At 44.9% G+C, this 13,975-nt stretch overlaps 1 protein-coding gene across 1 annotated transcript in view; it reads left to right on the top strand.

The window, feature by feature from the left end:
* ARID5B (AT rich interactive domain 5B (MRF1-like)) overlaps nucleotides 1–10,081 on the top strand; it is a gene marked incomplete at its 5' end in the record, with an annotated part of 35,772 nt that extends 25,691 nt beyond the window's left edge. Inside the window, 2 exons of the mRNA XM_009073758.1 lie at nucleotides 3,061–3,259; nucleotides 7,139–10,081. Coding sequence (XP_009072006.1) covers nucleotides 3,061–3,259; nucleotides 7,139–9,289 — 2,350 coding nt within the window. The remainder of the gene's footprint in view (nucleotides 1–3,060; nucleotides 3,260–7,138) is intronic.
* Nucleotides 10,082–13,975: the final 3,894 nt, after the last annotated feature.

Genomic DNA, 13,975 nt, shown 5'->3' with positions numbered 1-13,975 from the left:
CCCCCCCCCCCGTCATGAAATGCAGCCACAGTTCAAAGCAACTGAAAATGTGGTGCTTGTTTGCAGCGTGTGATACATTCGGGATCTCTGGCTCCATTTTTTTGGGACGTTGTCTTTGCCTCTCCTTGCACAAAGATCGATTAAATCTTACCTGCACTGCAAATATTTGACCAAAAAAAAAAAAAAAATCAAATAAATATCTCGTGCTGGTTTCAGACATGTCACATTCTGCTAAAGTATTTTGTTAACAGCAGATCGCATTCTTCCGGTGTTGGGCAATATTGACCTTAAATTGGCTAAGCCGGCTGCTTTCATGGCATGTGAGCCGGCTGCTTACATGTTCCGAGAGCTGCATTAGCTTTATTACTCCCGCACTGTAAAAACTTCTAATAATCAAATGATAAGATCACATCCTGTGGGTAATTGTGTTGTACCATGACAGGATAACTGAAAAAACATTCAGTGAAAATTGCAACCGACGGAAATCTCTCTGTGGAGCGGCGGTTGCTGGTGTTGCTCGACTCGGTTCTCTCTCCGGGGTCCCGCGTCCCTGCCCGGCTCCACGCCAGCTGCCCCAGCCACCCAAAGGCCACCCCAAAAGGCAGCGGCGGGAGGGAGCAAGCGCAGCAGCCTGCCGGCCCTCCTCGCAAACAGGGAGGGGAAAATCCTAGAACAAACCAGCCTTGTGTTTTGACTCGGTTTTACCTTAGTCATGCCGCCTCCCCAGTACACGAAAGATTTAATTCCAGATTTCCTGCCGCTGGCTCCAGGCCGCTGACCGGCTATGCGAAATGTATTTTTACTGCTGTCGGCCTGCCAACTGCTGAGCTCAGTGAAAAATAACTAAAATGAAAACCTTGTACTCCCACATGAACCCTTAAGATCAGAAAAGGAAATTTAAGCCACAGTTGCTAATTAGCACCCAAGCTAATGAGTCCTGGTGAGGTGCAGAAGCAGGAGGAGGAGGAGTTTGTGTCCCGCGTTACTCTACAAGGCTGGGGAGAGAGCACGCGAGCAGTGATGAATCGCGTCGCTCTGGGCCTTCCTCCCGCCCCAGCTGTGGCCACGGGGTTAATCACACGGCGTTTTTCAGGGAAAGGCCTTCTCGTGGGCCGAGAGCGTCTCCGTCTCCCACGGGGCACCGGACAGCGTCTGAAACCCTTACAGATGGAATATGTAGATTTTTAATGGGCGACACGTTCCCATGGAAACAAAACAAAGTCAAACACTCCCCTTGCAGTGCTAACAATTATCGTAATAAAATGTGTTTTTATTAAAAGCGGTTTTAAATATTTAACACATGGCAGAGCAGCCTCGGCACTGCCCTACGTGAAACCCAATCCTGCCCCGAGTGAAGTCCAAAGTGCTTTGTACGGCGCGGGGAGGAATTCGGTGTTTTCACCAATATTTGCGCTCTGAGAATGAAATGTAGCAGCCTCAAGTATGAACAAGATTATTTTTTTTCTTCCTCTGCTTAGTTATGCTTTTTATTATATAAACATTAACTGTAATATTACAGTGGGAAGCAGGTATTTGGCAACTCCGTATTATTTTGCTAAGTTTGCATAGAGGGAGCAGTTTCCAGTTTTAGCAGCTGTAACATGTTTAAACTCAGTTTGTAATGGGATCTGAAGATGAATATTCCCTGTGGGCTCTGCTTAGCTTCATTACTGGAGCCCTGCCAAATTCAGGGCTAGAAAGTATTATTCACGCCTCTTTGCACATACCATGTCAGAGCATGCTCAGTTAATGAATTTTGGTTCTAATATAGCATAAATTAGGTTTATATTTTAACATAATTTATGTTGTATTTTATTAAAATGTAAAATATTATGATCATGGGCAATCTAATTTCTGCTCTCTTAAGCCCAAACTGTGTTTGAACATCTAAGTATGTAAATCAAAATTGCATGCTTAGAAACTGATTCTAGGATAACAAACGAATATCTGAACCAAAGAGGTTTCTGCCTTTGAGTCTTAGATTAAAGATAATTAAGGATTCCTGGTATTTGAGCAGATTTATGTTGTTTATAAGTAAAGTACATTTTCTTCATAGAGTCAACTTGTCTTTTTTTTTCTTAACAAATTATGTTTGCTGTATTAAAGTTCATATTTTTAAAGTCTGAGTCTTGTATTAATCCCACAGTGAGTCATTAATCATACCAAAATGCATTATAAAAACTTTAATCACTGGAGTTGAAACCGAGATTGTAATGCAATCCATCCCTTTTAATTATATCACTTATTTTTCCTTTCAGATCAAGAAATGCAGAGGGAAAACAGATAGATTAAAACTTGGTGTGTTTGATGCTTTCAGGGGAGGATATATTTTGTTTGTGTTTTCTTTCTTGCTTTTTAAAAACGATTTCATGCACTTCGTGGCAGACAGTTCCACAGTGAAAAAAATCCTTTGCTTTTAAGTGTTTTCCTCTCCCCCTTCTTCCTGAAAGGAGACTCCCTGGCGGAGGCAGAGAGCGTGGTGGCTGTTGCTGCATGGGTGCTGTGCGTGGGTGGCAGTGGCTGGTGCTGGTGGCAGCGCGGTGGGTGCCGTGCCCACCCCGTAGGGTCCTGGAGCCCAACTCTCCCTTCCTCTGCCTCATTCCTGGCACTCGCCCTGGCACTCCAGGGCACCACCATCCTGGAAACTGTGCAGCTGTTAGCAAGTTGGCTGTGGCTTTGTAGGTGTTGGTTTGCTGCATGCTTTTAAAGGCAGGGAGGGAAAATAGAACCAAAAGGTTGATTTATTTTTTTTCTAAATCAGCCTAAAATGTGGTGCCTCGTATCCTCCTATGGTACAAGTTGGTGTAGCCACACAAACCACTGCGATGCTCCTGACGACTGATCCACACCAGCTCTGGCTCCACTGAAATTATGCCACATGATAATCATGCCAAATAAATTGATTTCTTATACTTGGATTTATAGATGTAGAGTTTACACTGTTGCTTTTATGGCGTGGAAGAAAATGGAATTATTAAGTAAACTGCTCGTAGTAGATACATTTATGGTTTTTTCTAGAGTGGCAAAACCTGATCAATTATTTGTTCCTTAATCCCCTAGATTAATCCTGCCATATGAAAGATTTATTAAAGGAGAGGAAGATAAGCCACTGCCTCCAGTGAAACCTCGAAAACAGGATAACAGTTCCCAGGAGGGTGAAGCGAAAACAAAAGTGTCTGGAACAAAACGCATCAAAAATGAAAACCAAAAGAGCAAGAAGGAAAAAGATAATGCACAGAAACCCCAGGATGCATCTGAGGTTGGTTGCTTCTCTGCTTTTCAGTTTTTCAATTTAAAATGCACGGCTTTAATCACGTAAAATCCAATGAAAAAATACATAATTTAAACTGGAGAATTCCAACCAGTTGGCCTTTTAGTTGGCTCAGCAGTGGAAATCTGGTTCTGGTGGTACTGTCTGTGCTGGGATTTTGCTGGGCTACACATGGCAGCCAGTTAGCTCTGTATTGCATGGCGGCAATGGCAGAAGACCAAGCCCTGGATCTAACAAGTACCATTTCTGCTCCTTGTATTATACAGTGGTCACCACTAAAGGATCAGCAACTGCCAAAGGGAAACCACACAACTACCACAGTTATTTCCTAATCTAAGTATAGGGTGCAGGAACCTCTAATACTGTTGATAATACTGTGGTAAATGTTGGACACAGCTGATTTTTATAATGGTAACCTCTGGATCATCCCTTTTGTGCTCACAGATGTACGTATGACTGTGAAAAAACATATCGCTCCCCAGGATTCTTATTATGTTGTACTAAATTTCTTTTTGGACTAAAAGGTCACATTTTGAAGGAACCACCTTCCAAGCCCTGAGACGGACGTCGCTGTCACATGGCACATGTGGCTTTCAGCTGAGGTTCCTATTCAGACATAATGGGTTCCTATTCTGTCACCTGCTTCACATGGGCAGGCCCCAGTTTCCACATGAAGCCACACTGCTTGCAGACATAGGACAGCCCTCATGGAATAGATTCCATGTTCACAACACAGGATGAGATAGTAGAATTCCTAATCTGTCTACAAATAAGGGTAAATGTCAAGTGTTGTTAAGTGATAAAAAATCAATGGGTTGTTCACTCTGGTGTTACTTAAGCACATTCGTTTGCACATCCTGCCCACTCTCTCCTGTGCCCCACTTGCACCCCCTGCGAAGGAGGTGGTGAAGCTCCTCACACACAACCCCTGCAAAAGATGTTGCTTTTCCTGTCTCAGTCTGCCAGATCACAGCAGCCTTCAAGGCGTTGCAGTGAAACTAAGTATTTAAAGAATGTCAAAACACATGACGTGCCCGGCAGACTATGGCTGCTCCTTTGGCTTCGCTGCCGTCTGGCAGGTACATAAGTCCTGTTTCTAAACCTGTTTGGAAATTGGTATTGAGTCAGCTACCAACAATCCTCCTCCTCACTGTTTTAAAAAAAATCCCAGTGCACGACCAATGAACAAGGATGCCTCTGAGACTCCATGGACCAGTTTTGAGAGCAGTAAATTTTGCGGTTTGTGTGCCACTCTGTAAGTTGTGCTTACAACGGCAATTGCGTCTCCCATCCAAAGCAGAATTTATGTTTTAAATGGTCTTGATCAACAGTACCTTTAATATCTGAGGTAAGAGCACTCCACAGAGAGGGGAGCCTTTTTTTTTCTCTTGCATTGCAATTTTTAAGCAGGGAGCCCTGTTGGGGTAAAATCCCATTAAACACATCAAGAGGAGAGTGCACACAAACCTGCTTCACTAACTGGAAGGTTGCAACACAAATTGCCCAAAGCAAGGAGATGTGAAGGGAAGGCATATGCTCCCTTCCTCTGTCATTCCTTCATGCCTGGTTATTTATTGAGGAGTCTTGGATCAGCAAGACACGTTACACACTATCCGTACCGCTGCTGCTCAGCCCAACATAACAAGTCAGCGACAGAGCGACAGCCTTAACTTTGAATTTCCTTGCTTTTGTTGTTCCCTATCTCAAACTTCCTGCTGCTTAAACTGCAGTTATTTTTGTGTGGTTTGCAGGAAGAGTTCTTAAACTGTGCTTATCGGAAATGTAGGAGGCCTAGACGAGACAATAAAAATGTACAATTATGGTAGTTTCCTGTTGTAAAATGGTACCTTTAATAGCCGAATTAATGTCTCCTCCCTGACTGGGGTGGAAGATTTGTCCTACCCCTGTTTAATCAGGGTGGGCCATTAGGGACCTCAGCCTGCATGTCAGTCTCCATATGGGTAGGTGGTCAGATGAAGCCCAAGCAGTGAGGCCTGCGAGGTGGGTGCTTCAACCCAGGGTGGGTGCTGGGCTGCACAACTCCTCTGTGCTCTGCCATAAGGAGGGCTCTGTGCCCAGCACGTGGCACTCAGTGGGGCTAGTAGAAAAGAGGTGTTCAGCATCTTTGGCTGGAATGAAATTCAAGTCTGCTGGAGCCAGGCAGAAGGTGCATGTCTCCCTCAACCCAGTTGTCCCTTGGAAGTGGAGTCCCATGCCTGAGCCCTCATCCAGGCACAGCAGTGGTGGTGTGTCGCTCGCACGGAGCCCCAGTAGCCACCACAGAAATGTGTAGGCATGGCCCCGGCCAAGCTGCCACTTAAACCATTTCTCTGGCCTTAGCTGTGATCAGGAAAAGCATCATCCAGTCACAAATGTGCGGTGCTTTCAGTTGCATGTTCAACTCGTGCACCGTTAGAAGTATGCAGGGAGAGAATATAGCTTTAATTTGTTAGGGTTGCATTCGCCTTTGTGCTCCTCACTGTTTTCCTGCCATCACAATGACATTGTCAATGTAACAAGACACCAGACAAAATGCTATTAGCCTTAGACTGCACATTTCTTCACAATAGCTGAAACTTCAATCAAAGTGTTGCTTAATAGAAACAAAGAGCAGAATGTACAGTTATTAAATATATTCTCTTTTTTTTCTTCTCCTCCTCACTTTGCTCATCTGTCTGGTATTTTCCTGTAATTTTATAAGCTCAAGAGAATAGCGATGGTACTTTGTAAAGGACCTAATGATGGTATTTGGCTGCAAAAGGCGGCTATGAGTTTGAAAAGAAGAAGTTAGGATGACTAACAGACACTGTAACTAATAGGCCAACCAAACAGACAGGAATATTTAAAAGCAGCTGTGAAGAAATAAATCTCTGAGACGGTTAGATTCATTAGGACCTTCTCCAATTCCTCACTCCTGTGATGGACTGTAAAGCAGCATTTAGATGATAACTTTCTCAATACATCTTATCTTACACAATGAAGGAAGAAAGAAAACAATAATAATAAGGACTTGCACAATGCTGCTGTTTTATGACTGTCTTCTACCACGACATGTCAGAGGAGAGTGACAGCAGTTTTGAAAAGGGCTGTCAGTCAGCTGGATCGCAGATGGGACACTCTGGTGACCTCTGCGGGTCACAGTTCAGCCAGCTACATAATGGGATGAATGGTGTGAATTGTGCACACAAGCTGTATTAATGGGGGAGCAGAACATGCGACGGTCCCATTGACGATCCCATATAAAAGCCATGTTTGTAATAGCAGGCACACACACTTACTGAATGTTGACAACTTCATTTTAATCCGGTAATAAAAAAATGTGTGTCCTAGTTAAGCTGTGGCAGTGATTTGCTGCCTACAATAGGGATTCCTAGTATGCCATTTCTATCATTTTCACACTTTAATGCAGAACTGGCTGTGAATGATCTCCTCTGTGATCACTGAATTTTAAGATAGCTATGCTGGAGAGACTTTAGGTAAGAAAAAATATGGGAATCGTGTTGGGTTTTTGGGTGAGGTTGGTTACCAGGAGCAATTTCTGTAGCCTTATCATTTATGTTATGAAATCTGCTCTCCTGCATTTGCCTAATTGATTTCATAAGAGTATAACCTCAGCATTTAGCTATCTAGTCAAGCCACCAGTGCCTCTCATCAGGTTACAAACATCTGCTGTTTTCAAATGACTTCTTAATACTTCCAGGAAATCATTCTCTTTGTTTGAGTCCAATACCTGATGTTAGAGCCTTCATGTTCCAACAAGGTGATTGGCAAGCCCTTCTCTAAAAGTAGTCAACAGTGCATTGTGTATGATCTTACAGTCTGCTGAAATGCACTGCGTTCATACTGTCTGTTGAATCATTTTATTAGGTGTTGTCAGAACAAGAGAAGGATCCAGAATCAGCAGACCAGAAAAACTTCCCTGAACACCCTACAGTGGGAGACACAAAACAACCCGTGCAAGGCCCTCCATCTCTTATACCAGAGGCAGCTCGGCCACTGCCTCTGGAAAAGACAGACCTGACAGAAAACAGCACCAACAGTGAGAAAGCCAAGGATGAGGTTCAGCACTCGTCTTCTTTCTCGAGTACATCCGTGCCTCCAGAAGAAGACATTGTGCTGGATGCCACCGTCACAAAACGGTTACAACCTCCAGCAGATGCCCTGGAAGACACAAAACCTGAACAAAGACTACACAAAGCTTTGACTGACAGCTTAGAAAGCGACCCTCCAGAAATGCCCTTCACAACTTTCCCAGTCCATCTGCCCAGTCAGAACGACATGGAAGATGAGAAATTACCAGAAATGGCCGATTACATTGCAAACTGCACGGTGAAGGTAGACCAGCTGGGAAATGAAGATATCCACAATGCACTAAAGCAAACACCCAAAGTTTTGGTGGTGCAGAACTTTGACATGTTCAAGGAAAAGGAGCTGCCTGGGTCCATGAACGACGACTCCACTTTCAGTTACACACCGCTTCTGTACTCAAAGGGTAATCCAGGTATCATGTCACCCCTGGCAAAGAAGAAGCTGCTGTCACAGGTCAGCGGGGCAGCCCTGTCGTGTAGCTATCCTTATGGTTCTCCTCCACCTTTGATCAGCAAAAAGAAACTGAGCTGCAGAGATGAACTGTCCTCAGGCATATCACAAGGTCCCCATGCCCCTAATTCTGATCCTGTAGCAATTAATAGGCCCTCGGTCATACAACATGTGCAGAGTTTTAAAACCAAGGAAGAAAGGAAATCAATTCATGACGTTTTTAAACATGACATGCTAAGTAAACCGGATCCTCAGCGCTGTGATTTTTCAAAACATCACCTCAGTTCTCTTGCCGAGTCATACATGCCGAAGTCGGATATCCAGGACTGCAAAGATAAAATGAGTGAGAAAAGGGCACTGCAGCACTCCCATGTGCCCACTTTCTTGGCAGATTTTTATTCATCTCCTCATCTGCACAGCCTTTATAGGCACACAGAACACCACCTTAATAATGAACAGACATCAAAGTACCTCCCCCGGGACATGTTCAGAGAGTCTGAAAATATTTCTACTTTTACTCAACACAAACACCAAGAAAAACTAAATTTAAATTACCGCCCATCTTTGCATCAGCAAGAAAAAAAGGCAACAGTGGAGGCCTCTTCAGATGATCAGCCAACAGATTTGAGTCTTCCAAAGAGCATACACAAACAGACTGCAAAGGCTCCGGGCTCCAGCCTCCCTCATTCATCCATTGCCCAGCAAGAATGCAAAGGTATCTCCCCGTTCCAGGCTGCAAGCAGCCAGGCAGTGAGCCTAGACTGTAACCCCAAAGCTTGCCGCGTGTCCCCCATGGCCATGACAGCCCCGAAAAAACACAGCGAGTTGCTCCATAGGTCTGGGAAGCAGCAGGCCCAGAGGTTAGAGAACCTGAGGAAGATGGAGGGGATGGTGCATCCTATTATCAGCCGCAGAACAAGCCCTCAAAACGTGGGGACTGCCCGGCCTTTGAAACGGAGCCTGGAGGATTTGGACAAGGTCATTTCTGAAAAAAAAATCCGAGCTGTCTCTCCTCTGCACTTACCAAAGGAGACCCCGGCGAAAGACAAGGTTCCCGACCCAGAGGGGGAAGGCAGCAAGCCAGTGCATGGCCTCCACTCGGGCAGCATGCTGGAAAGCCACAAATTCCCCCTCTCGGCCCCCATCTTCCCAGGGTTATATCCGGGGAGCCTCTGCACAGGGCTGAACAATCGTCTCCCGCCTGGGTATTCTCATCCCCTTCAGTACTTGAAAAATCAGACCGTGCTCTCCCCACTAATGCAGCCTTTGGCTCTTCACTCCTTCATGGTGCAGAGACAATTCCTCACGTCCCCTGCTAACTCTCAGCAACTGTACAGACACTTAGCTGCAGCAACACCTGTAGGAAGCTCCTACGGTGACCTTTTGCATAACAACATTTATCCTTTAGCTGCTATAAACCCTCAAGCCGCATTCCCATCTTCCCAGCTCTCCTCTGTACATCCCAGCACAAAACTCTAGACCCCCTCACTCACAAAAAAGAAAGGTCTGAGGAGAAAAGTTGAGTTAGCGACATTCCTCCCCCCATGACAATGTCTCACAGATTTAGCGATCTGTATTTTTGCCAACCAGGATGCTGTTGTGTCCCGCCTAGAGGAGTGCTTCAGAGTTGGATGGAGACAGGACTGCTTCTTTAATTCTGGCTCCCACATCAGCCCCCTTCCCTTTTATCCCTGCCCCCACAAAAGAGAAAACCAACCAAAAAAAAAAAAAAAGAAAAAAGAAAAGAAAAATATCATTGGATTTTGCGTATGTGTATTCTGAAAGGACTTGAACATGGTAAGAGCAGATGTTCAAAGGGAGCCGTGGTAATGCAGGGCCAGTCCTGAGCTTGCTGATATCCCAGTGAGGGCTGTTTGCCTCTCACTGAGCCGAGGACCGGAGGCCGTGCACTGTTGCAAAAGAGTCAAGGACTTGAGATGAACCTGGAAAGGAGAAGCGGGCCGAGAATCCATACAATCAGTGGATGTGCTTTTTTTGGGTAACTTTTCCTGACTTTTAAAGATTCAATCAATGCAATGTATAGTAAAACGGCAATAGATTTTTCATTTTAACACTATTAGAACAGAAGGGTAAACACTGTTTAATTTGACTGTACATATCCACTTCGTAAACTACCGGTGTCACATTTGATCACAATAATTTATATAGTTTTGTTTGTCCAGTATATTCTGTGCTCTTTATGTTTGAGGTTTTTTTTTTTTTGTTTTGGGTTCCTTTTTTTTAAATTAAACAGTATCATTTTATCTGCAACTTTTTTAAAGGCTGTGGCTGTCCTAATTTTTTTTAAATTACGTGTTTGTAATTTTTCCAGTTTCTTTATACTTTTGAGCAGCGTTTTTGTTTCGTTTTTGTGGTAACGTTTACTGTTTACAAACTGAAGCAACTGGTTCAGATTAATCTTACTGGTTATAAACATACTGTAGGTGATGTTATGGTGCAAGGATGCGAACAAGGTTCCTTTCCCTATGGCCCACCCCTGTGAGGTGCTGAGCACCTCTCGCCCTCCTCCCGTTGTTGCGATGGCTCCTGTGCCGCTTCTACCCTCCCACTGAGCTTTGCTTTCCCTTGTTGTGGTCTGTGAATTTGTCAAGCGTTGTACTTAACCTTATCTAGGCTGTGAAACCCTCCTGCCTACCAGAGAAATGGTCTAGAAAACAAAACCTCCCTGGTACAAGCTGCTGGATGACAAAGGAGCCCAGAAAAATGGATTTGTGGTTTGCAAGAAGGTTGAGAATTTCAGAAACCATGAGAGGAGCCAGTGTGGATTTGAATCAGAGGCTTACAGGTTGGGTCCTGTGCCTCATGGACAGGCTGAGCTTGGTAGGATGGATAGGGGGCTCCCTGCAGTGGTCGAGGTGGTCCTTCCACACCACCACAGGGATCTCAGCCTCTCTCTGGTCATCCTTTCGCAGGGGGAAGGCCCAGACGTGGAGGGGCTGGGTTTTCCTGATGAAAGAGCTTCCCTATGGATGTACATTCACTTTGCAGGACATCACCACCACGCAGCTGAGCACAGACATCAATAAAGCGAAGTGTGACTTGGAGGCTTTATACAATGTGAAAATTGGTTGTGATTCAAACCATCTCAGTTACTGTTCAAAGACAGCGTAATCGATGCAAAAAGAAAAACGGAAACTACTAAGCAACACTTTGCATGCTAGGCATGTCATTAAATTTTCCCGTGATATGAAGCCAAATACAGTATATAATGTATCATACTTAATATCCAAAGGTGGAAACCAGAATAATATACTCGTCTACTGTTAAAGATCCAGCTTCTTCAATTAAATACTTTATATTCCTGTGGTAACTATATTTAATTGATCGATAAACAGACTAGTAGAACTTAGAACATGGATGTGCCAGTGCAGAGCATCCAGCTGCTCCACAAGTCATACAGGAAACAGAACCGCAGGCTCATCCAGGCAGAGGCCGCAGTGTGGAGGACATCTCTAGTAAAGTTGCACTAGATCTGAATCACGTAAGAATCAGGGGCTTGGGGATGGGGTGGAGGAGGGCGGGGGAAAAGGGGAGAGAATATAAAACTCTACAGCAAACGCAAACAGAGGCTTGTTGTGTGTTTGGCAAAGCAAATGCTTCTCCTTGTTTCGGTTGAGTTGTGTGTCCTGGAGTTGTGCATTTGTTTACGCGAAGTGTCTGATGTCCCTTTTGGTTACGTCCCATTGGAGTTTGCTGGTAGGCTTTCTGGAGCCCTGCTGAGGCAGTGCTGGGGGCTGGGGGACAGGGGGAGGGGAGAAAGGCTCCTCACTTACCCCATGAGGAGACTGGCCACTGCTGGTTGGGGAAGCTGATAGTGTACTGAGCAACACGTCGGGGCAAAGGAAAAGAAGTGGTAGCATAAAACCCCAACAGAAGCGATGCATTATTTGTTTAAAAACTCTTAACAGAAATCTTGGAAATCTTTCAAAAGACTATTGAATTCTTCATTGGCTGAAAAGTTTTGTTCCTCTTAATGTCTTAAATGGGGCTTTGTTTGCATTGTTTGAGTTCAAGGGGCCTTATTATTGAATGAAATTGCACAAGCCTTTCTTTGTGCAATCAGAGCATTGTTATTGGTAGGTTTGTAAAGGAAACTGCAGAATCTAATTGGCAATAGAGTCATAAATCTATTTACTAGGAGCCGGTTCCAAGAAATGTTGCAATTTGAACGCACTATGTCCAGGATGCATGAGGGATGCTAAAGGTTTTGAGATCCAAAGGAAAAGGCCCACCAGCAAACAGCTCCCATGTAGCTTCTGGCCACTCTCTGAGCCAGGCTTTGTGAAGCGTATGGCAAGTAGGGCCTGACTCCCAGAGCGATCCGTACCCCTGGCCAGGCTGGGTGGGAGCAGGGCAGTATTTTGTGGCAGGTGTGCCATGGCTGTGAGCTGACCTGGCACAACAAGCTTGCCCGGTGGGTTGGTGCCTAGGAAGGAGTTTGTCCAGCTGCAGAGAAGTTGGCTTGGCAGTCACTGGAGTTGGAGCAGGAGGAAGTGCTGTGCTCTGCCAGCACCTCTGCCCTGTTCAGGGGGATGTGGGGCTGCTGCCTCCAGAGACCACCACTGGGGTCCCTCACCCCCTGCCTGCTCTCTTCCTTTGCAGCAGTCAGTGAGGTTGCATCTGGTCCAGTTTTGCAGTTGTGGTTGTTTTGATGAGCAGTGGGACCTCCTGTGCTGGTGTGAGGCATTGGCAGCACTGCCGTGAGCGCTGCCAGGAGTGTTTGCTGTACACGTGGTTGATATTTCGCTCGTTCTCTTCCTCCTCCTCCTCCCCTCTCCCCTCAGCCCCGTAATTTTAAATATGTTCTAATAATGGCAGCATAATCTACTAGCTGTTTATACTTTTTTAACTTTCATTTGTTGTAAATATTGTATACTTTTTGTGATTCAAGTTACGTAGCCTATATGCTCTGTAAGGTGATGATTTGTATATATAAAAATGGCCCAGTAATATTATATAGTTTCCCATTTAAAAGGTTATTGAGTAACCTTTGCATTAGTTTAAACACTACCAGAAATAAAGCTGAGCCAACTATAAACACTCAATTTTTGTATGTTTTCCAAATTGTACTTATTAATGCTTTTGATACTGTATTATGTGCCAATAGTTTCCCAATCACATAGCAGGCAAAAGATATTTTGTACTTTTTGATCCACTGTAATATTTAATAAAAAATGTTACTATCTGTTCCCTTTTGTGTTTGATTAATAATTCTGTAAACAGCCCTTATCGCAATGGATTACATATTATCCCACCCGACCTTTCAGCTCTCTTATATTGGCTTTTCTAGAGAAAGTATCTCCTCCTGCAAATGATTAGATTAAAGAAATGGAAGTTTGCAATTTCCTAAAGGAGGAAGAGACAAGATCTTCAGTCAGTGCCCCTCTATTTTTGCAGTGTGCTTGCATTAAAGTGTGGCTGTGATCAGGCTGACTGTAGGAACAGCTTTTGAGCGGATAACATCCATGCTTAGCCAGTGGCTCCAGTAGCAAATTTGCTCTGCTTGCATCTCAGAGCAGAATTTTTTCTGTCAGTACTACAGGCTTGAGCTAGGATCTGAAAATCACCTCTTCTTTCCAGCTCAACCATGGGTAAGATTTTGGGGTTGGATGTTAGTAGTTTTGCTGATGACAGGAAACAGGATCACAGAATCGGTCAGGTTGGAATGGACCACAGTGGATCATCTGGTCCAACCTCCCTGCTCAAAACAACCCCCAAGTATACTTAATTTGTGCTCTGTTCCTTAATGGGTCCAAAAATCCCCCAGAAACCTGGGGGTCCTTTGAAAAGCCTTTAGCACAGCAAATGCTGTTACACTCCTGGTCTCCAGGGATGGGAACATCATTTGGGTGCAGTAGGTCAGGACTGGGTACTGCGCTTGCCTGGCACAGCTCGACAGTGGGACAGCCAAGACCAGTAGCCACCCACTAATCCCATATTGTGGCTTGACTCTGTGATGCTGGGGCAGGTGTGCAGCAGAGAGGCCTCCTCCATCTCTGAGAAGAAGCTGAAGCCATGGGTGGTCCTGCTGCTATGCTGTGCTTTTGTCCTGCACTGGGTGGATGGCTGAGGCTGTTCGCAGTTCCTGTGGTCACCCAAGTTGCTCTTTCCTGCTCTGAGGGCAGCGCACGCCGTGGGCTGAGG

Source organism: Acanthisitta chloris, unplaced genomic scaffold (genome assembly GCF_000695815.1).
Source record: "Acanthisitta chloris isolate BGI_N310 unplaced genomic scaffold, ASM69581v1 scaffold564, whole genome shotgun sequence".
NCBI classification, from domain to species: domain Eukaryota; kingdom Metazoa; phylum Chordata; class Aves; order Passeriformes; family Acanthisittidae; genus Acanthisitta; species Acanthisitta chloris.
This window is presented reverse-complemented; position numbering and strand designations above follow the sequence as displayed.